Below are 21,525 nucleotides of genomic sequence, written 5' to 3'. Positions count from 1 at the left end.
CGTTGTAAAAGCACTGAGAAATTCGTGGCCAATGTGCAAAAAAGATCCACTATGATTCCTTCCAATAAACAAAAAAAAACAAACAAACAGCTTGTTGGTACCCTGAAGACAGCTAAAGTCAAAAGATGCTGAAGGACCACGTGCCATAAAAGAGACAAACATCAACCTAGTCGTGCACTGACACTTTCCTACTTCACCCAAAGGGTTTCCTTGAAGTTAAGATCGTTCCTAATGTTGATGAGACATTCTAAGCTTTAATAAGTAGGAAGTATCAGACACTATAATCCATGGTTTACTAAAGTTAAATCTAAAGTGTGCTACAGAAGCACAATAAACATTCATATTGCAGAAAGTGGCGTCAACAGTGTAGTTTACTGGCTCAATAGTACACTGCTTACATTCTTTAACTAAGCTCAGCACCAAGCCAAAACGTTAGTGGGTGTCTATTCTGGTGAATCTTTTTTAATGGTTCCTATTTTTATCCTTCAGATGTCGTGGACCTACATGATACCTACTACATTCATGCTGTGGACTAGTCTGATGGGAAGACTGCTGGTGACTACTTCAGCCAGCAGATGTCAGTGAGGTGCACAAGCACTAATGGTTTACATACAGTGTGAGGTTCACTGAACTCTGTTTTGATTTTTACCCTGAGATTCGAGACACATTATTGATTTCCTTTAACAAGATTTTTAAAAGCCAGATAATGGTGATAATTACTAATAGCAGTGTGTGTGTGTGTGTGTATATATATATATATACACACACACACACACACACACATTTGTTAAATACAGGGTTAGAAATCATCCTAAAAGTTACTAAAATACAAGACACTATATCTGTTTCATTAAATTTAAACTATAAAGGTGGATCGGGAATATTTTTCTGACATCCTTTCAGCAAATGGGGAGGGAAAACTAACAAAACATTCCTATACTCATGGGTACTTTTGTGTTTAAAAAAATAAAATAAAAATCTGCAATAAAAAGATACAAAGCTTCCAAAGTAAAAGCACAAAAATGTTTTGCATTTCCTCAAATGCAAAACATTTTGTATTTCCTGGAATGCTCGATGGGATTCACTCAAAATGCATGATCGACATCTGCTCTCAACGGGCTGAATGTTGCAGGTAAAAAAAAAAAAAAAAAAAAAGTGTGTGCCAATGGAAAAGAAAAAAAAGAGCACCAAAAACTGACCGGGGTAGGGATACGCAGGGTCAAATCACTGATAAAAATGTAAAATGAATAAGTGCTGCGGCAAACCAACATATGGAAGAGTAGATGTTTCCCACCACTCATCAGCACAGAGAGCTATAGTTGAGTCAGAGGGCGGTTGAAATCACTCCACGTATAAACAAAGACAGCCGGACACTATCACATGGTGCAACCATCTTTGTCATCTGCCTTACGATTACTAAAAGCTTTCTGAATGTCAAAAGTGTTGCTGGGACCGCATTATGAAAGAGTGCTTAAAATTATTAATCATTAAGTGCTGAAACGATACGCGATTTTACATTTGAATATGGGGGGATCCGGAGGGGTCTGCGATTGCCAGCGCCTGCAGGTTGTGGTACTGACGGAGGAAATCCTCTATCCCGCCGCTCCCCAACAGCAGATTACTGTTAAACAGCTTCTGCTCGGGGGGGAGGGCACTGTCGGGGCCCCAGTCGGAGTCAGAGTCTGAGCTGCCGTTCCCGGAGCCCTCGGTGGCCGTGGGCGGGTAGCTGAGCTGCTCAAACTGCTCCACCAGGTCACTGAACTGCATGGCGGAGCTGCTCTCCGAACGCACAGAGCACGCCGGGAAGTTGACCATGGAGCTGGCCTCCGACTGGATGTCGGAGCCCGGCAGGCGGAGCGAGGACGAGTCGCCGCCACCTCCGTAGCCTTCTGACATGGTCTCGCCAGCCGACATGAGCCCCAGGTTGTCCAGGTGGCTGCACTCGGAGCGGCTGTTGACCAAAGAGCTGGTCTCGGAGCGGCCGTCGCAGATGTCGGGGTAGAGATGCCTGTTCTTGAACAGGTCCTCAAGGCCCACGCTTAACAGAGCGTTACCGCCCGGGTACGCCTCCCCAGCGCAATCATACTGCTCTTCCTCGAGCCCAAAGGAGAAGGCCTCGGCCCCGCCGCCGTAAAAGGAGATTTCAGTAGGATCGTCATCTATGAACTCCTCGGTTACGTGCAGCGGCGAGTTGGACATTGAGAGCGTGTGATTCTGTGTGGCGCGCAAAAGCTTCGCCTCGAACGCCTCGGGTGTAAGGACCCCCTTCCTCTTACCACCGCTGCTCCCTCCCACCTCCCACCCCGTAGCCCTCCGCCCGTTGCGCTCGTTATCCTCATTGCCATTTTTGGAGGGCAGTGATTGGGAAGTGCCACCCTCTACACACACAAACAAGGGGCTGCAGTGTCCTGCTGCCGGATTTCTAGGGGCACCTTGAAAAGCGAAGTGAGACGGAGACGCGGCCTTGACAGGTTCTTCCTTCGGAGGGCTGGGGGGTCTGGTGGCCTGCAGAGGGGACTGAAGCTGCTGCTGCTGCTGCTGCTGGGGAGGTGCTGGAGACCGGCTCGGTGTCTGCAAAGTCCTTGGCTGAAGTTGGAGCTCTGCTCGCGGGAGGACACTGGAGATAGCCGGGTGGAAGGTCACGGTGGCGGAGGATGGGGAGCCTGCGGCCCTGAGACTGTCGTTGAATGACAAGCTCTGAACGAAAGGATGAGGAAAAAACAGAGTGGGGCGAAAAAAAAGAAGAAATTAATAAAAGGAGAATTGTATTAGTTTACTCATTAAGAGCACAATATGTGGAAAGTTTTTGCTCCATTCGTAGTGCCACTGACCTGTTTTGGCACATCTGTGGCGAGGGAGCGAGCAGACATTCGTATTTTACTGTTCCTCCTGAGAGGGAAACAATTAAATTACAGAATTATTCAAATGGCCGCAGTGTGGAAAACATTTCTCGGTCGATACTTAAGAATTAGGAAGAAAAACAGCGTGTCTTTCCGATAAACAGCGTGTAGTCTCAGTATAGCAATACTCACCTCTGGTATGGAGTTCTCTTAACACCGTTTTCTCTGACGTAGTCCACAAGTTGCTTCTGGGTCCGTCCACTGACAGAGAGAGAGAGAGTTTAGAATTAGAAAAAACTGACACCTTGTGTGGCCTTGGTTTATTTATTTATTTATTTACTGTCTGTATGTGATACCTGTATCTGAAGGAAGAGCCTCTGGTGAAGAGGATGGCTTTGGATTTGGGCTCGGGTTGGTCGAACAAGCGGAAAAATGAGTGGTATTCAACGCAGATCTTCCAGAAGATCTTACATTGGTCTCGACTGGCCATCAGGAACTCCAGTGTGTCCTGATGGGGCCCCTGAACACACACAAAGAAAGACAATGAAACAACACAGTTATTTGGTCCCTTTCACAGTGGATGTGGAGGTAGGTAAAATGCATTTCTTTTTTTTAATAAAGACATCACTACGTACGTGAACTTCTGGGTGGAGCTTGATCAGGAACCTCTTTCTCTTGAAGCTCAGTTTGCGAATCTTGGACCAATTGAAGGTGTTTATTTTGGTGTTGCCCTGGGAGAGTTGTTAAAAGGAGAGAAAATAACCTTTAGCGACATCGTTAGGGTCACGTCCACGAAACACAGTCGGCGTGAGAGCGGCGGTCACCTGAAAAACCTGAAGGCCCAGGTGAGCGACGGCCAGGTTGATCTTGGAGCCTTCCCGGTCGGCCGCCGGGTGGAAGCGGACGCCGTACATCTCCAGTTTACGGGCAATCTCCAGGATCTGGAAATCTGATTCAGCTGGAGTGTGGCCCCTGGAGTGGAAAAAAAAAATAAAAAAATGTAAAAAAGATAAATAAACACTTGCGTTGCAGGTAAAAAGGTCCTCCTTAGGCCTCTTTTAAATGAACCTCTAAGATCTATTAGACTAAATTATATAGAACAATTACATTAACCATTGTGATTTTGCAGGAAACCCCCATTTAACTAAATAACTACACTGACACAGAATTTCTCAGTAAGTGCAATGAACAAATTGATGATTGGCCTTCAGCTAAAAAAAGATGTTAAAGCAAAAAGGAGCTCTGTGCACAACTAAGTGTAATATCTGGTCAATCAAGGCTAAACCAAATCTGTTTTTAAAGTCTTGTGCTTCCATCTCTAACACATCTGATTTGTTTCGTGATGTAACTCTCTTTGAGTTTAAAATGTGCTGCATGAATAAACCTTGATGCTCCTAAATACTGCTGGATGAAACATATCTCACCACATTTATTCCGGGAAAAATAAATCGGCCTTCTATCAAACGACTGTTCTATCAATACTGACAGAAACCGTATGATCAGGAAAAGTCATTTAAAGAGATTTTCTTTGTAATAACTAATTGTTATTGCCATGAATCATTTCTCCATAAACAGTATGAGCACATTTTCCAGGAGCACATTTCGATGAAGCATTTTGATGAAGATAACGACAATACTGAAAGATTTTGTTTCATTCTCCCATGTATAAACCATGCCAAAAGTTCAGTATAACTGTACTGAGTTAATTATCGCAATCAATCCATGCTGCGATCCATCTTCTGGATTTCAAACAATAAAAGTTGCATTGCGACTCGTTTGCAGCGCGGTGTGTCCTGAAATCCCTCACAACTTCCAGGATTTATATAAAACCATAGGATTACAACCAAACAGGGTGCTAGGGAGACCTATCCATCCAATCATCACCACATTCTAATTTTGTTCATCCGTTAAGCGCTGAAAATCTCCTTAGGGCCCTCCCCTGCCCCACTGGCCTCATGGCTAATAGAGCAGGCCCGAGCAGGGGATTAGGCCAGGGGAACTCGCCGCTTGTGCTTCCAGGGAAGAGATTAGCAGAAGGTCTTTATAGGCTGGCTGAAAGGAACCCCTATTGACCATAGGGTAGCACTGAGCTAACGAGGAGGCTGACGGTGGGAAAAGTGCAGCGGGCAGGTTTTGTGAGACTCTGGACTCTTTGAGATGGGGCAAACCCTCTCATTAGGGTTGTTTAGCAAGAACATGGTTTCTCAGCTCAGTTACCTCATCGAAGTTTGTGTTGTGAAGCCACATGAAAAAAAAGACAACGTGCCACTGTTAACACAATCCAAATCATTGTTATTCCTTTGATAAACCCTGCGGGATACGAATTGGAGATGGTTCAAAACGGCTTTGTGCGGCGACAGGCGTTTATGACTCAAAATTTCAGTTTATTCAACATTTAGCTGAAAATGCTAAGGGAAAAAAAAAGCATCAAAAAACATCTTTGTAGCACACCATGTGTTCTGGTGTGCTACAAAGATGTTTTTTTAATTATTTTTTACTTCAACTGCATTATCAGGGAAAGAAGCCACGATGCTATGGAGACCCAAACAGCAACAGTCCCGACAAATCACACTAACGCTTGTTACTATAAAGAGATTGAATAAAACAGAAAACGTATAATGTACAGTATTTTTTATTTTAAGTTTTTACTTTTATTTTAGAGACTAAAAAAGGAAAAATAGGATGAACTGTACACATGAGAGTTGAGCAGAAGCGCCCCCTCATCAGCTGTGACTCAACAATCGAATGGCACTCAGCTGGTCTATTCTGTGGTCGTGATCAGACACTGCAGATATTAATGTGTGCTCTTAGCTATATCAACATAACTGCTGAAGCAGCTGTAAGGGGTTCACAAACTCAAGTAAACTGGTTACTTCCCAATTTGTTAGATTCCAATACAAAGAGTGTTAGTGGAAAAAAATGTTCAGCCAAGATCAGACGGGACAAAGGCGAGCCGATAAAGGCAGCTTCCATCATGCAGCTTTAGCTCAAGATGAAATAAGGGCCGCTGTCTTTTATTTAATATTTTTTTTGCTTATGAAGTAAGTAAGTAAGTAATGCCCATGAAGTATCTTAATGGCAGCAATGATGAGAGCTGGTAGAATTCTCTAAATGCTAAGGAAAGGTGCTTCACTAATTCCTTTCTTATCTCCTTTAGCATAGGGTTCACCGGACCATCCTATACGAAAGGATAGGCGATAATGCCCACAATTTCCTACGGCAGCACGATTTTAATTGATGCAATATTCGGCGATCAGCAACGTCCGACGGTGCGGTTTAAATTGTGCACTATGGATTCATTGGAAACATCCTTGTTAGGAAGTGCTATTCTGTTTTGGACAGGAATCATTGAGTTTGTCACTGTGCATATTTTCTATTTGTTATAAATAAAGTCGCCTAGTGCAAGTGGAGTTTGATTCTCTGAGCAAAAATCCTCATAAAATAAAAAGTGGTGAGGAAAAGACGTGGGACCCGCAGGACAGATCGGAGGGAGCAACTTACAGGTGCCTGCGGTGGAGCTCCATGATCCTCTCCTGCACCTTCTCTTGGTACGGCAACAGCTTGGTCGTCTTCAGGAAGTCCACGTCGGCTGCGTCGTCGTAGTCGCCGATCTCCGCTGTGGTTTGTGGAAGAGCAACACGTCAGCTTTTCCAAACATGTCACGCTAAACATATACCATTAAGCGACTGACACATTAGTTTTATATACAAAGACATTTTTCAATGAACAAATGCAATTAAATTAGAAAGACGTGCCTCGAGACTTTCTCTTAACGTGTGATCACACCTGATGTTAGTGGTTTGTGAATCCCACTATATTAGGTACACCTAGCTAACACTAACAGTCTAATATAACAGCCCTGCCATCATGAAGGTAACAATGTTCCCTTTTAGAGGGGTTGACTCAGCTGTATGACGATTTTTGGAGGCTTTTGGAGTTATTGTTGCTGCTGTATTATTTTGTGTGATACTGATAGGTGTTTCTATTATTTTGTCCACCCCGTTAATATCAACAAATACAGTTTAACAGCAGCATAAATTACATCCTCAAAATAGATAGATAGATAGATAGATAGATAGATAGATAGATAGATAGATAGATAGATAGATAGATAGATAGATAGATAGATAAAAAACAGCAGCTTAAAACATACACTGGACGAGGTGAGAGGCCAGCAGGGCTCCGGTATTTTCTGTGCAGATCAACCTGGACTCCATCAAATCTCTTTTCATCTGCAGCGAGAATAAGTACCTGTAAAAGAATTTAAAATAAAAAAAGGTTAAGTGTCTATCTAGTATTTGTTCATGGGAAGTAAATAATATATTGCAAGCAGGCCTTCACAAAATATCTCCTCAAATAAACACACGCAGCAAAGCGTTCAAAAGAATTTCATTAACATTTTCAGGAGGACAAATACTATAATGCCCTTAAAACCAGAAACGCATGCTTCTGAAAAGAAAAGAAAAAAAAAAATTCACTGTATTTTCTCAAGCCCTTGACACAGGCATGAGGTAAAGGTAATATCCAGAAGGAAATTACAGTCACTGACCTCGTGTACTCCTCCTGCAGCTGACCAGGGTCTGGAGGGAAGAATTTCACCGACAGTCTAAAAAGTGTATTTTCTGGTCCTGCAAAACAAGAGACCAGATCATCAGCGCACAGATACACTTTCATTAGCCACTTTCAATATTAAATTAATATCTAAGCTCACTTACTCCTGACTTGTCTAATAATGGGTTTCGTTGGTTCCAGCCAAACCTGAGGAGAAAGAAATAGTGTCATCTTCACCATATTATGAGAAATGTTTTCTACATTTTTTTTATTTTTTATTTTTTTTTAACAGATGGTACCAGCTGTACCAAAAAATGACTCCGGTACTGCAAAGCGATTATGTCAGATTCTAGATGATAGAATGTGGCAAAAAAAGAAAAAGAAAAATGGCTTCACTGCCTCACTGTAAAAGCCTCCATCTGGGCCTGATTGAGAGAGGAATGTGCTCGATGCGGACAGATATGTTGAGTAATAGAGTGCTGCAGGGATGACGTGTTTTTGTAGGCCCAACCCGGAAGTTAGCGTCACACTGGCTCCCTCCACAAAAAAAGACAGCTTTTAATTTGTTTTCTTAACACTGGATTTTGAATTATTGCGGAAAATAAGCTCTGTGGCAAAGACAAGATAAACTTCACAAACTTTGAAGCATTAAATGCAATCGCCACAAGGGAAAAGCTAAAGTTAGGCTATGAACAAACTGCATCACTGTTGCATGAGCAAGAGTATAAACACTATGAGGTTGCGAAGGAGGACTAGTGAGTAGATGGGTTTCTGAGTTTGGCATGGTGACATTCCGTAGTGTCATTTAAAGACACCTGAAATATATATATATTTTTAAACGAATTTCATATAGTAGTACATAATGTTAGCTTCAGCTTGTGTTAACCACAGTCCTTATTTGGGCGTCTAACCAAAACAGTATTCAAAAAGCACATTGACTGTGAGATGAGGGAACCTGAAGTGCATCTCTTGGTTTTAGGACTCATTGCTGGCATCAGCTGACATTTGCCTGAATCTTTTCCCCAGTTTTTAAATTCCAAAAGTGTTGAAACTCAATGTTATCGTTTAAGCTTGAGACATTATTAGCTTCATGCAACTTAGCACAAGCCGCCACACCCGACGACGGTTTAAAGAAAAACAGAGCTGCCAAAGTAAGATGTATTTGAACTTTGACCTCGACTGTCATTGCCCTTTTTGGTTAGAGGCACTTAGTTATTTATATTTGGAGTTGCTGGGCTTTAAACACTGTGCTGGACTTGGCGTGTTAAAGCATATTTGAAACAAATGTATTATTTATTATATATATATATATATATATATATATATATATATATATCTTCTCTGTTGCTTTACAAAAAAAGAAACCCAGTGGTGGTCTTGAATTCCACTTATGTTTCTGGAGGGATTAAACACTGGAAAGTCTGACATTTGTATATAGGGTGCTCCTGCCAGACGGGTTAAAAATATTCCTAGATTATATACCGTTCGAGTCCAGTAAAAACAATACTACATCAGCGTTTGCACTGCTGTGGAAAGCTACAAGAACAGCAACTGAGAGATGACTGAAGAAGTTGTTCCCAATGAGCTGTGACCTTTGACCTTTAAAATAAACCATTGGCTGCCTTTGCTGATCAACAATTACTGACATGACTGTTCCTGGACGGTCAATGTGTCAGTTAGCAAACATTGGACATGGCGGTACGTACCCAGTTCATCTGCATGTTCTGAAACTCCAGGCCAAAGTAATCCCTCTCTATGAGGTTGCCTCTCAAGAAAACCTCAGTGAGGAGATACTGTCCAATAGATTTTGTCTGAAAGAAAGGAAAAGGAATTCATATTATTTTCAGTACCGTGCCAACAGAAAGATCTTAAAAGCCCACCGATGAGACATCTTACAACCTCAATAAACAGAGAAAGTTTTTGACCCACAAAAAAAGAAAAAAGAAAAAAAGGCTGAAGAACAATACAGAAGAACAACAACATTGGTGGTTTACAGACATCAATATGAAGAATGACTTTTTTGTGTGTGCTTGGGCCGAGGTGAGGAAGGCCATGCTAGTTGGAGGGCAGCATAAACAGGCCGTCTGTCTGTGTGGTGCAGAAAATATTTGGCATCTGTAAATGATCGACTTCACGTGTGCTTTATGGCTGCCTATGTTCCATCTGTCAGTCCAAATAGCTTCACGATGAGCAAGTCAACTGCTAAAACACATTCTAAATTTACATTTTTTTAATAAAGTTTTCTGGCGGGTTGCCTCAAAATATGCGAGCCGGAAATCGGCCCCTGAAGTTTACCTTCCCATACGCTCTGGGGTTTGTTTTCACTAAACGAAAAGCTAATTACTACGTACTAAGAACACACTGCACTTGAGGTTTTGGAATCCTCTCCTGTGACTTTTTTTAGGGGGGGTAAATTACAGCCTGAAACATCTGGTTGTAATGTAAAATAGTATTTTTAAAAGCTGTATAAAAAGAAGAAAAATTGGCCGAAGTAAAACATTACATGTTAAAGAGCAGCGGGAGATTTACTGTAGTTAAGTATTTTCATTGCTTTGATAAAATCGTGTGTTCCGCATTCACAAAGAAAAACATATATAACATATAAATTGCAGGTGAAACCTTCTGGCACGACATCCATAAATGTAGGAATCTGTTGTAAAACAGCCCTCTTGTGTATTTACAGTGTCTGATTACAGCCCGATCTCAACCAGAGTGTGTGTTAAAATACTTTGAGTGCAGGCCAGACGTTCAATCCAGACAGCATCAGCAAACGGATCAGCGGTCCAATGTGAGGAACTTTTAAAAAAGGGCCTCCGCCTCAGTTTGGACTGATTCAGAGGAGTTCAAGAAAGGGTCGATGTCGTCTCGCACTGAGCAGACGGGGGTCAACGTCTGAAGTGTTTTTCTAAACCACATCTTCCCTGCGGATTAAGACATCTCCAACCAATAATCTCTACTTTCCCTTTTAATGCTCACAATGTTCACCTCTTTCAGTTTGAAATTACAGGTGAATTGAGGGTAACCAGCATTTTGACAGCAGATTCACAGCATGTTAAAGAGGCATAATGAGCCCAATCAACTTGGTCATGGATTTTATTTGAATCCACCTCTTCAAATGTTTTTTTACAAACTTGTAAAAATAAAAAACAGTGATTGGTTTGACAACAAAACCAGAACAAAGAGAACAGTTAACATATTTTTCCCCCTCAGAGTAGCAGTTGTAAGTGAAACTTCTCTGTGTGGACTGCTGTGCTTTGGGAAGCCCCTCCTTTGTGTAACTCATTAACCCTCTGCAGGAATGTGAAACTGTATTAGCAGCACTCTTCAGTTTTCTTGAGGGGAAGAGTAAAATCCTCAGCTTTATCTTCCACGATCTGAGAGCAACGGATGACAGCTGACAAAAAGGAACACGGTACGGTACTGTCATAAAAAAAGAAAAATCACCCTCACATCACCTCCAGCCTGAACATACAGAAAGTTGGAATTACACACTGGATCTACTTGGCTCCATCTCCAGAGGAGTTTCTACATGACATCATCTCACAACCCGCATACATTTGCAGATAATTTCCACCTCAAATCACGCTGCCCACGTTGGCTTATCTGTGTGTTCAATCGGTCGCTTTGTTCACTGCGGGCACCAAGTTGTTATACCGGCCTGTAAATATGCTCGGCATTCCTGCATTCAAGAACAGTGATGAACAGTGAGGAGAGGGGGAAAATGCCATGTTACAAAGGCAGCGAGCCAAACCTGAATTTAAAAGCACATGTAAACATCATATAAATGTCCAATTTATACGATCTGCACAGCGAGTGGGCTGATGATTTGCTGCTTTTCCTCTGTTTTATATTATAGCCAAATTAAAATATTTGGGGTTTTGGACTGTTTAGGCAGGCAAAACAAGCAGTTTTTAAGAAGGTACCTTGGGCTTTGGGCGATAATGGTGAGCATTTTCCACAATTTATTTTCACATTTTGATATTTTACAGTGTAAAAGATTTAAATTATTAAATCCGCTGATGAATTGATAATTGCAGCAGCCCCCCATTACAGAAAAGTATATTGAGAATCCTTCTAGTTTAATTATCACAACTATCATGAGTAATGATGATTTCAATATTGGGGTGTAAACATCATCTGAAAGCACAAATAAAAAGCCAATGAAACATTTTGGTTGACATTCACAGACAGCGTCTTAAACCACGTTTTATCTAAAACCATTCTGCCGTGAAATCCAGTTGGCTGCTACCTCAAAGTCCATCTGGCGTTTTTCAGTTCAGGCGCATCTGTGACGCAACAGCGAGTTTCCACGCAGTTTGTTCACACCCAACTAGAGACCTCAGTCTCATCCCTGAGCTCCAACGTTAAGGCCAGTCAGTGGGTCACCCAATCAAGCTCAGAGAGCAGCGGGGATTATCACTAACAGATGTTTCTCTGGGAGACAAATCTTCCCCTGTGGGGTGTGAGGGGAGGAGGGAGGGTGCAGGGTTTGAAAGAAGCTATTATGGACAGGACGGACTGCCCTTCTCATGCACAGAGAACGAAAGAGTGAAAAAAAAAAAACACAGAAGTGCAGGTGACCCAGACTTCACCCAGCCCAATTTCAAATCAAGGGCTTGGGTGTAGCTCGCAGGACAGGTTGAGCGTGGTGGATACCGGCAACCGGTGAACGGTTGTGGAGCTCTGGCAGGACCTCCTGCTGACGCTATGGGGGTGTGTTGGCGCTTGCATTCGGCACAGCAGGACGCACACACACTGTTAAGGCCTCGCCACCGGGGGGGATTTCCTGCCTAGAACACGCATTTAAAAAAAAAATAAAAAAGCTCTGCACACCGGTGGCCTCTTTCTCAAGTCTTCGAGGAGACATCTCACACATCAACAGGTCCTTTGATGCTTTTCTCAACTTGTCAACTTCTTTTCAGAACACACCTGAGCAGGAGCGTTTGTTTTGGCAGAGGAAAGTGACACGGTGGTAATAGGGATCAGGTGGGTTTTTTTTTTTGTAGTGTGCCTTCTGTTCAGGTCACCTGTGTAACCCAGATACTTTGAACGCTAATCTTGGCATCCAAAACGCAGAAAAAAAAAAAAAAAAAGAGATTACGGGTGGGAGTGGCAGCCAACTGCTCCCAGCAGCAAAATACAATATGCACACAAGTGTTTGGCTACTTCAGCACACAGCGGGATAGTGGGAGCGCTTGGTAGAGATGAGAGATCAGAGTGCTCAGCTGTAGTGCCGGCAGTGAGGAGCGAGAGCGCTCCTTTTTTGACACGAAACAGATGCCAGACTCCACTTATTACAACCAACACTTCTAGTCTGATATTACTTTATCTTTGACTTATTGCAGGATGCTTAAAAACACATATATTTAAAACTAGACGCAACAACATCCAGACCAAAAGTCCATCTTAGAACGATCAGCATAAAAGTTTTGTAAAAAAAAAATAACAAGTTTTAAAAAAAAAAAAGATTCAGCTGCAGGCCAGTGGTTAGAATTCCAAACTTTTAGCAGGGCTCCAGTGTGTGTGTGTGTGTGTGTGTGTGTGTGTGTGTGTGTGTGTGTGTGTGTGTGTGTGTGTGTGTGTGTGTGTGTCCCCTCCCCCACCACCCGGACTCAAACTTTGTACTGGCCATGACTGCTCCCTCTGAAGAGCTGCTCTTTTAACACCAGAGGCCGTCCAACCCCCCCCCACCACCACCACCACCACCACTAACCCACTTTGTTGTCAACCCCGCTATTTATGTGCTTGTTTGCTAACACTAAAGCAAAAGCCTACCCCCCCCACACCCCCGACTGTACTGCACTTCCACACGGCCGGGGTTCCACGTCCCAACCATGTGCCCTTTTTTTATTTGCGTGTTTTGAGCTGGAAGTTAAGGGCCCCGGCAGAAGAAGAAGGGGGCTGGCTGCTGCTGGATAAAAGGAGCCTGTGTTTCCCTCTGCCCCTGTGCCTGGGCCCGGCCTCCCCTGTCCAGAAACCACAAGGCTGAGCTTTCTCCTGTGCTGCTGGCAGCGGGGAGGGGCCCTGCGAACAAGAGCCACGCGAGAGCAAATGTCTGCTGGATGATGACGACCATGCCCGGTACCTGCAGCAGACAGAGGCCCGCGGATCAAAGCAGCTCTGATCTGATTTGTCCGCCGCGGCTCTAAAAATGAATATTTGCACAAATGAACAAGGCAGCTGAGCAATCAAAACGCCCCGATGAGGGCAGGCAGTTGCATGACGGCCGCAACCATTTAAAGCATTCAACTCTGCAATTTTGTATCTATTTTTGCATACAGCATGCATGAGGAAAAACTACAGCTCCAATTCATTTTTCTCTAAAAGGGATTGTGGTCCAACAGACGTAAAAACTACTGACGATATAGCGCACAGGCCTCCTGATAATGAGTCATGGTCGAGGATGTACAGCTCTGTAGCCACTCTGTGCACAGACACAAATACCATTCTCCCACCAGCCCAGGACCCTTTCTGTATGAATGAACAGCGACATCAAGCAAATGTTGGCCAGTGGTGGCAAACAACAGAGCCTCTCAGAGGCCATCTTGTCCCTGGGAAAAACTGCAGTCTGCTTGACAACAGGATTGCGGTCATTCCCTTTTTGCAGAGGCATGTATTTCTGTCTGCCACCTCCTATCAACACCAATGTCCAAAGCTTATACTTTGAACTCTCCACCCAAGTTCAGTAGGCTGAATACGCTCCTAAAACTGACACCCCCCCCCCCCCCAACAACTTCTCTAAAGTTTGTTTTCATCTGAGCAGCGTAGGGGTCCACTTCCATACAAATTAAAACATGTGCCTATCACATTCTATTAGCGTAAGACTTTGAGACAACATATGGTGTATAAGATTATGAAATGTCTGTCTCAGCAGTGCCCCCAAACTACATCTGCCAGAACAGTTAGTGTTGTGGCTACCCGAGGATTTAGGACAGAGTGGTTGCACTAGTTAAATACACCATAGTCTAGTAGAATTAGTGGCCCATAAGTATAGATATATTATGCTGCAAAACACACACACACAACACACACACACACACACAACACACACACACACACACAAAAAAAAGACAGGAAACTTGCTCTGATAGTGTGGCTTCCTTATTGCTTCCTATTTGCCTTCTGAATGACTCCAGCTGCGGCTTGGCAAGTAAACATCGGAAAGCACTTGAACAGTGTGGATCTAAAAGGTTTGCCCAAACAGATTTTTACCAACAAAAACAAAAAAGGGATTAACCTCTCTGTGAAGTAATTCCCCCCAAAAAAGTAAACTCATGTCAATGGTAGCCAATGCCTTGCACTGTATTGCTTTGAAATTAATATTTATTTTAAAATAATTTAGTTGCAGTGATGATGGCAGACCCAAGGAAACCAACATTTTGGAGACACCGTCCTGTCTGCCAATTTAATCACCATTCAAGTCAAAAAAGAAAGCCAAATAACACCAGACTAAAAACAGGATAGAAAATATTACTTGGAAGTTATTCCAGCAGCCTCAAAACACAGGAAAACACAAGCTGGTGATACACAAATGAACCGTTTGTTTCCACAGAGTAGAACAGATTGAATTAAAATGGTAAATGTAAGCAAGCTCGAGGCCTGGATAACCATGTTATTTGCCTCCTTGTTTGCCAAGGCTTAGTAACAGAAAGTACTTAACTACTGTGGAATGAACTCCCCACCGACGTCAGGACAGCAGAGTCGCTGCCCATCTTTAGGCGCAGGCTGAAAACTCACCTCTTCAAGAAGTACTACCCTGAGCCTTCCTCGTAGCACTTATTGCATTCGTATTAGTTGTTGCACTTACTGTATTCGTATCAGTTCGCTGCACTTATTGAATTCGTATTTGTTTACTGCACTTATCCTATTCGTAGTAGTTTGTAGCACTTATTATATTCGTATTAGTCTGTTGCAATTATTGTTTTCGTAGTAATTTGCCTCTGCACTATACTTTTGCTCTGGTTTATGCTTTAAGATGCTTGTTTAAGAAAGGAGATGCACTTATGACTTCTGGTGACTAGTAGTTCTCTTGAATACCTATGTTGAATACACTTCCTGTAAGTCGCTTTGGATAAAAGCGTCTGCTAAATGACTGTAATGTAATGTAATGTACTAGTTGAGTTAAGGTGACAGCCAATAAACTTTTATAAAAAAATGAAATAAAAAAAATAAAAAAGCACCCCTGTGAGCTACACTAAGTTAAAGAAGCATTAAGGAGGGAAGGGATTTCTGCACCAAAGCCATGCGGCAGCTGTCACCGACCAGAGGGACTGTAAGGTCAGCTGTAAGGTCAGCTGTAAGGTCAGCTGTAAGGTCAGCAACCTTATCAACAGTGTGAATAAAAGAGGCCTGAAGATACTTAATGACTGAGAAACTTACGTCGACATCAAAGAACTCCTGGGAGTCGTCCAGCCCCTGCACTCGGATCTGGAGCCCTCGTCCGTGGTGGCTCTTGCTCCCACCGACCATGTTGCCGCTGAGGCTCTGGCCCGGCTCCAAGGTGCTGATACCGGGGTTGAACTGGGCTCCCAGCCGGACACCAGGGGTCTGCAGGACCCGGTACGAACCCTGGAGCTCCCCCATGTTTCTGCTCAGACCAGCACTCCTGCAAACACGGGGAGGACAGAAATCATTTTAACTTATTTAATAACTTCTGTTTTATTTTGTGGAGAAAAAAAAGATTTTGTTTTGGGAGCCTGTTTCCCCTTTTTTTGTTTGTAGCAGATTATTTAAAAAAGGACATGTCTCTGTTTTAAGTATAATGAACTTAATTTATGCAATTTCAATTGCTTCAGACTTTTACATTATTTATATAAAGAGACAAATATGCAAAACACGTGTTTGGGGTGCAGTAGGATCACTTTCTGTTACATTCAACATATATATATTATTCATTCATAATACGTGTAACACAGAGAGTTGACATTAAAGACTTTCTGTAGCATTCAACAGGACTGGAGGTCGAAACCTTCCAGAAAAGACGACCTTAAAAGTAGAAGAAGAACCGACGGAGGACCCGTAAGACTTCACGTCCATTAGCCTGCGTTGCGTGTCGGGGCCTAAGTGGGTCAACAAGACGTGAATGTTTGTTTAAAGCGAGAAAGAAGAAAAACCGACGTGAAGAAAACGACACATAACTCTAGTTTTTCTTTCCTCCTTTTGCTGAGAAATGGAGCCTTAGTGGATAACGTTGTTAGTTTATCGACAAAGTATTGATACAAACTGGGAAATAAAGCCGTCACACTAAGATAACTACAGCGTTAATGTTGTCCATAAAGTAGCTTTTAACTTACCGTTTTTGTCCCGTTTCGAAACTAAATGCTAAAAGTTTGTTACACCGAAAAGGACACTACTCCACTCCATGACCGTCGTCGTCCGCAGTGCTGCTCAGACTCGGCTGTGATTGGCTGAAGCGGCGCTAGTCGAGCTGCTATTGGTCCACATGCGGCCGGGGAGTGAAGATGTCCTTTACTTTAAATAGCCTCGATGGATGTGGCTTCTAGGCTGGGGAGTGAAGATTTCCTTTACTCTAAATAGCCTCGATGGATGGAGCAGTATACTCGGCTGACCGCCTGAAAAATTATATGTTGTGGATTATTATTTTTTTATAATTAGTTTAAAAAGTGTTGCGGTTTCCTTTTGTACGTGTGTTTAAAGCCACAGGCCCAAGTGGTTGTCAACCAGAAGGGGAAAAAAAAAAGAGTGTTTTATCTGATTAGTTTTATCTGATTTGACTCACAAAGCAAAACAGCCTTTATTTAAGTTTTGGCTAAAGTTTCACCTGTAGATAAAACTAAGTAGATGTGGGTTTCTCTCGGTAACCTTCCAAAACCACAATAGAAAGTACACATTGCTTGTTTATACTTCTTCTAAGTCTAAACGCTTCAGAGCTTGATTTAATCAATCAAGGGGTATTTTGATGCATATATTTGCACCTCGGTCCGTTGTTTTGTAGGACAAGAGTCAGATTTAACTATCTCATCTGACCCTGTGATGGAGCTCCCCCTGCTGTCTTCACTGATAAAGAACAACGTTGCATTACACTTCAAATGCGTAGTAAAATAGACCCCTTATATAATAAGATTAATTATTAATTATATTCCTTTATTGATCCCCATGGGGGAAATTCAAGTGTTGCAGCAGCTCAACTACACAGACACAGACAATAAATACACATACTATACAACTACACAGACAATAAATACACATACTATACAACTACACAGACAATAAATACACATACTATACAACTACACAGACAATAAATACACATACTATACAACTACACAGACAATAAATACACATACTATACAACTACACAGACAATAAATACATACATACAACTATACAGACACAGACAATAAATACACATACTATACAACTACACAGACAATAAGACACAGACAATAAATACACATACTATACAACTACACAGACACAGACACATACTATACAACTACACAGACAATAAATACACATACTATACAACTACACAGACACAGACAATAAATAAATACACATACTATACAGCTACAACTACACAGACAATAAATACACATACTATACAACTACACAGACACAGACAATAAATACACATACTATACAACTACACAGACAATAAATACACATACTATACAACAAAATAAAGATAGATAAGATAAGATAATCCTTTATTAGTCCCGCAGCGGGGAAATTTGCAGGCTTACAACAGCGTAGAGTAAAGTGCACACAAGAGACATAGTAGAAGAAGACAAGCTAAAAATAAAAAATAAAAATAAAATAAAACAAGTATTATAAATAAGCAATAAAAAAACAGTAGAAAAAACAACAATAACTGAAATATTATATTTACAGACAGAGAAAAAAACAACAACTATTTTAACTATTTTTAACTTTTTAACTATTATTGCACAGTGTAATGTGTAATGTATTGATATATTCGATATTGCACTATATATGTTTGTATTTTTAAGTTTTTTTATTTTTGTTCTAACAAGTAGCAGACATTTTGTTTTGTATATGTATCTTAATAGTTCTAAAGGCATTCTTGTATTTCTAATATATGGGGATATGATGAAAAGCATCTTACAGTGTAAAAACAATTATATATGAGGGTAAAATGAGAAAGAAGTGCGCAATTTTTTTTTACTGTCCTCTCTAAGGGAATCTCATAATGGATGCACGCTTTAATGAAATTACTTCCATTTATGTTGATTTATTTTTTGGGGCGGGATGACTATGAAAAACTTGAGTTATGCTTCAGGAAAGAAACCTTTTTTGTAGCAGAATTTATTTGCCAGGCCTGGGAGAATATTTTTTGTTTACGACAGAGTGGAGAATTAACCTTTCATTTTGTAATTGAATGAAACTCAATGAAAGGTGTCTCCACTGTAGTTGTATTTTTGGTGTCTTATAAACCGATCAGGGGTTGGGCAGGTTATGCGCATGACGCCAAAAAGTAAACAATCAATCAATCAAAAAAAATAGTTTTATGCTAAGAAAAACAAGTTATTTTTTGTCATTCTTACTATAAATATAATTTTAGAATTAATTTGGCCTATACTATAAACTAAATTGTTTCTGGATTGCAGTTTAAAATGTGACATATTCAGATAACATGGAGAAATATTATTTGCAACAATGCAATGTGACACAGCAGAATATATGTTAAAGGATATTCAATGTAATCTGTAGGAGAGGGGTGTTATTGTCCGTTGATGCATCATATTATCTCATAATTCATTGTCTTCAACTACTAATATGTTTTCAGGGCCAAAGAGTAGAGCCTATCCCAGCATACAGTGGGATGAAGGCAGGGCATCAGCAAGGTCATTGTTCCATCACGGGGCTCCTTATCTGCTTAATTTCTAAAAACAAAGCGCTCATCCTTCTCGGCCATGTTGATGGATGATCACATGATGCAATAATCAAAACTTACAAACGTGTCATGGTCCTTTTGTCTTCACCTGATTTGCAGATACAAATGCATCACGGTTGCTGTTCTTTCTGCATGTCGTTGCTTCTATTTGCTTCTGTTCTCCTCTTTGCATTTAGCTGCTGTTGATCATTCAGGAGAAAGATACAGATGGTATCTAATCATGGAGTCTGGACTGATTTGATCTGTGGGCATTATCTTCACAGTGCCCTGGTGTGATGAAATTAGTCTGGTGGATATGTGTTGCAATCATGATATCAATGCTTGTTGTAGGGTGGACGCAGTAACAGCAACACATGTGTACTGTAATTCGCGGCAGTACAATAGTCTTGTTATAAACACTATAAACACCATATTCACTTCAGAGACGTGAATATGGAGAATGTTGAGGCTGTAGACTCGGGTGCTACTATATTCATTATGTAATAATGACCACTGAGCCAAAACAAAGTTGCTTTCCTCTCTAAAACTGTTTTACCTCAAAGTGATCATGATAAGCTTGACAAAGATAGATATTTTGAAAATTATTATTGTGGGTTTTGTATCCCCTCTGTGTATCCCCTGTCAGGTTTAACTGCACTAATACCACCATAAATAAAATGATTAACAATAACACTAAATTGATTCTTTCCAATATGTTAGTCATCATTGCAGAAGTGGCGGACTTAGAGAAAGTCTAGGGTAGGTTATTAGCCAGAGGTGATCAATCAACATTTATTAATAAAATGTTGTTTGCGTGAGTTACTTGAAAAAGAGTTAAATAAAATCTATTTAACTTCACTTAAACTGATTTGGAAATTTTAAATACTATTTTGAATTTGTACTAGCCTAAAGAATGTTGGTGTATGAATGTCTCCATTTAATTAATAAGTGATGTGAAGTTACAGTCACATGTTATGTTACACATATTACTGCATAACAATCTCTTATTATTGTTTGGTAATCCATCTTTATATTTGCACCCTGGTTAAAGAATTTATGAAGGATTTCCTTCTGCACAAGGACAACAAATGGATTTTTTCCCCCCAAAATTGACAGTTTGTTATTCAGCACGATGAAGATAGTTTCCTGGGTAGAGATTTCTGACCAGAATGCACTGACTTTAATCATGTATGGTTTTAGAGACAAAGGGCCCCTGTGCACCGACACGCAACACCTCTCCTACATAGGAGCAGGACACACAGACGTCATATTTGTTCTTTTTTTTATTGTTTTGTGTCTCTTTATAGTTGATTTGTGTCTTGTTGTGGTCATTTTGAGTCTCTTTTTAGTTGTTTTGTGTCTCTTTGTGGACATTTTGTGTATCTTGTATTTGTTTTGCATTACTTTGCAATTATTTTGTATCTGTTTATAGTTGTTTTGTACCTTTTTGCAGTTTTTTTGGGTCACTTTGTAGATGTTTTGTGTCACTTTGTAGTTGTGTTGGGTCATTTTTTAGTGGTTTTGTGTCTCTTTGTAGTTGTTTTGTGTCACTTTGTAGTGGTTTTGTATCTCTTTGTAGTTGTTTTTTGTCACTTTGTAATTTTTTGTGTCTCTTTGTAGTGGTTTTCTATCACTTTGTAGTGGTTTTGTGTCACTTTGTAGTTGTTTTGTTTATCTTTATAGTTGTTTTGTGTCTCTTTGTGGTGGTTTTGTGCCTTGCTGAATTATTTTGTTTCTTTGCAGTCGTTCTGTGTCTCTTTGTGGTCAATTGAGTCTCTATCTGGTTGGTACGTGTCTCTCTGAATAACATTTTGAAGGTGAAGGCCAAGGGGGCCTCTGACACGTTGGGCCCTTGAGCCTTTGCCCCTAGGCCCGATCAGTAAACCATCCATAACATTTATCCCTTTTAGTATGTTTTGAGCTCAATTTAAAAGATGCATTTATTCGCATTTGTGTGTTTAGCAGTCCACTGGCAGTAAACTGTGGACTCTGTTACTTTGTGCGGCAGTATATCCATAAACAACTAGCTGAGGAATGACTAGGAACTGTGAGAATGTAGCCTCTCTGAACTTGTATTAGGGGAAGAGTTTATGCACATGCCTATGTTGTCCTCGAAAGGACAACTGCAGGATTGCTTGGCATGTGCATATTGCTCTCTCACAATTCACAGCGACAACATTGTGAGGCTGCCTTCATAACATTAAAAATGGAAAGCAGTGGAGGAGGATCGGAATGGGCTCATCCTTTATCTGAATCTCACTAAAGTCTGAAAATACA

At 41.2% G+C, this 21,525-nt stretch overlaps 1 protein-coding gene across 1 annotated transcript in view; it reads right to left on the bottom strand.

Moving 5' to 3' along the window:
* Nucleotides 1–16,888, bottom strand: part of farp2 (FERM, RhoGEF and pleckstrin domain protein 2) — a 28,104-nt gene extending 11,216 nt beyond the window's left edge. Inside the window, exons 1-13 of the mRNA XM_054602243.1 lie at nucleotides 16,685–16,888; nucleotides 15,771–15,996; nucleotides 9,098–9,202; nucleotides 7,556–7,598; nucleotides 7,390–7,468; nucleotides 6,994–7,091; nucleotides 6,342–6,456; nucleotides 3,665–3,812; nucleotides 3,476–3,571; nucleotides 3,197–3,360; nucleotides 3,033–3,101; nucleotides 2,832–2,889; nucleotides 2,433–2,697 (exon numbers count right to left, since the gene is read on the bottom strand). Of these exons, the coding sequence (XP_054458218.1) occupies nucleotides 2,433–2,697; nucleotides 2,832–2,889; nucleotides 3,033–3,101; nucleotides 3,197–3,360; nucleotides 3,476–3,571; nucleotides 3,665–3,812; nucleotides 6,342–6,456; nucleotides 6,994–7,091; nucleotides 7,390–7,468; nucleotides 7,556–7,598; nucleotides 9,098–9,202; nucleotides 15,771–15,974 (1,444 nt within the window). The 5' untranslated portion in view covers nucleotides 15,975–15,996; nucleotides 16,685–16,888. The remainder of the gene's footprint in view (nucleotides 1–2,432; nucleotides 2,698–2,831; nucleotides 2,890–3,032; nucleotides 3,102–3,196; nucleotides 3,361–3,475; nucleotides 3,572–3,664; nucleotides 3,813–6,341; nucleotides 6,457–6,993; nucleotides 7,092–7,389; nucleotides 7,469–7,555; nucleotides 7,599–9,097; nucleotides 9,203–15,770; nucleotides 15,997–16,684) is intronic.
* Nucleotides 16,889–21,525: the final 4,637 nt, after the last annotated feature.

This window comes from Anoplopoma fimbria, chromosome 8 (assembly GCF_027596085.1).
Source record: "Anoplopoma fimbria isolate UVic2021 breed Golden Eagle Sablefish chromosome 8, Afim_UVic_2022, whole genome shotgun sequence".
In the NCBI taxonomy this organism is placed as follows: domain Eukaryota; kingdom Metazoa; phylum Chordata; class Actinopteri; order Perciformes; family Anoplopomatidae; genus Anoplopoma; species Anoplopoma fimbria.
This window is presented reverse-complemented; position numbering and strand designations above follow the sequence as displayed.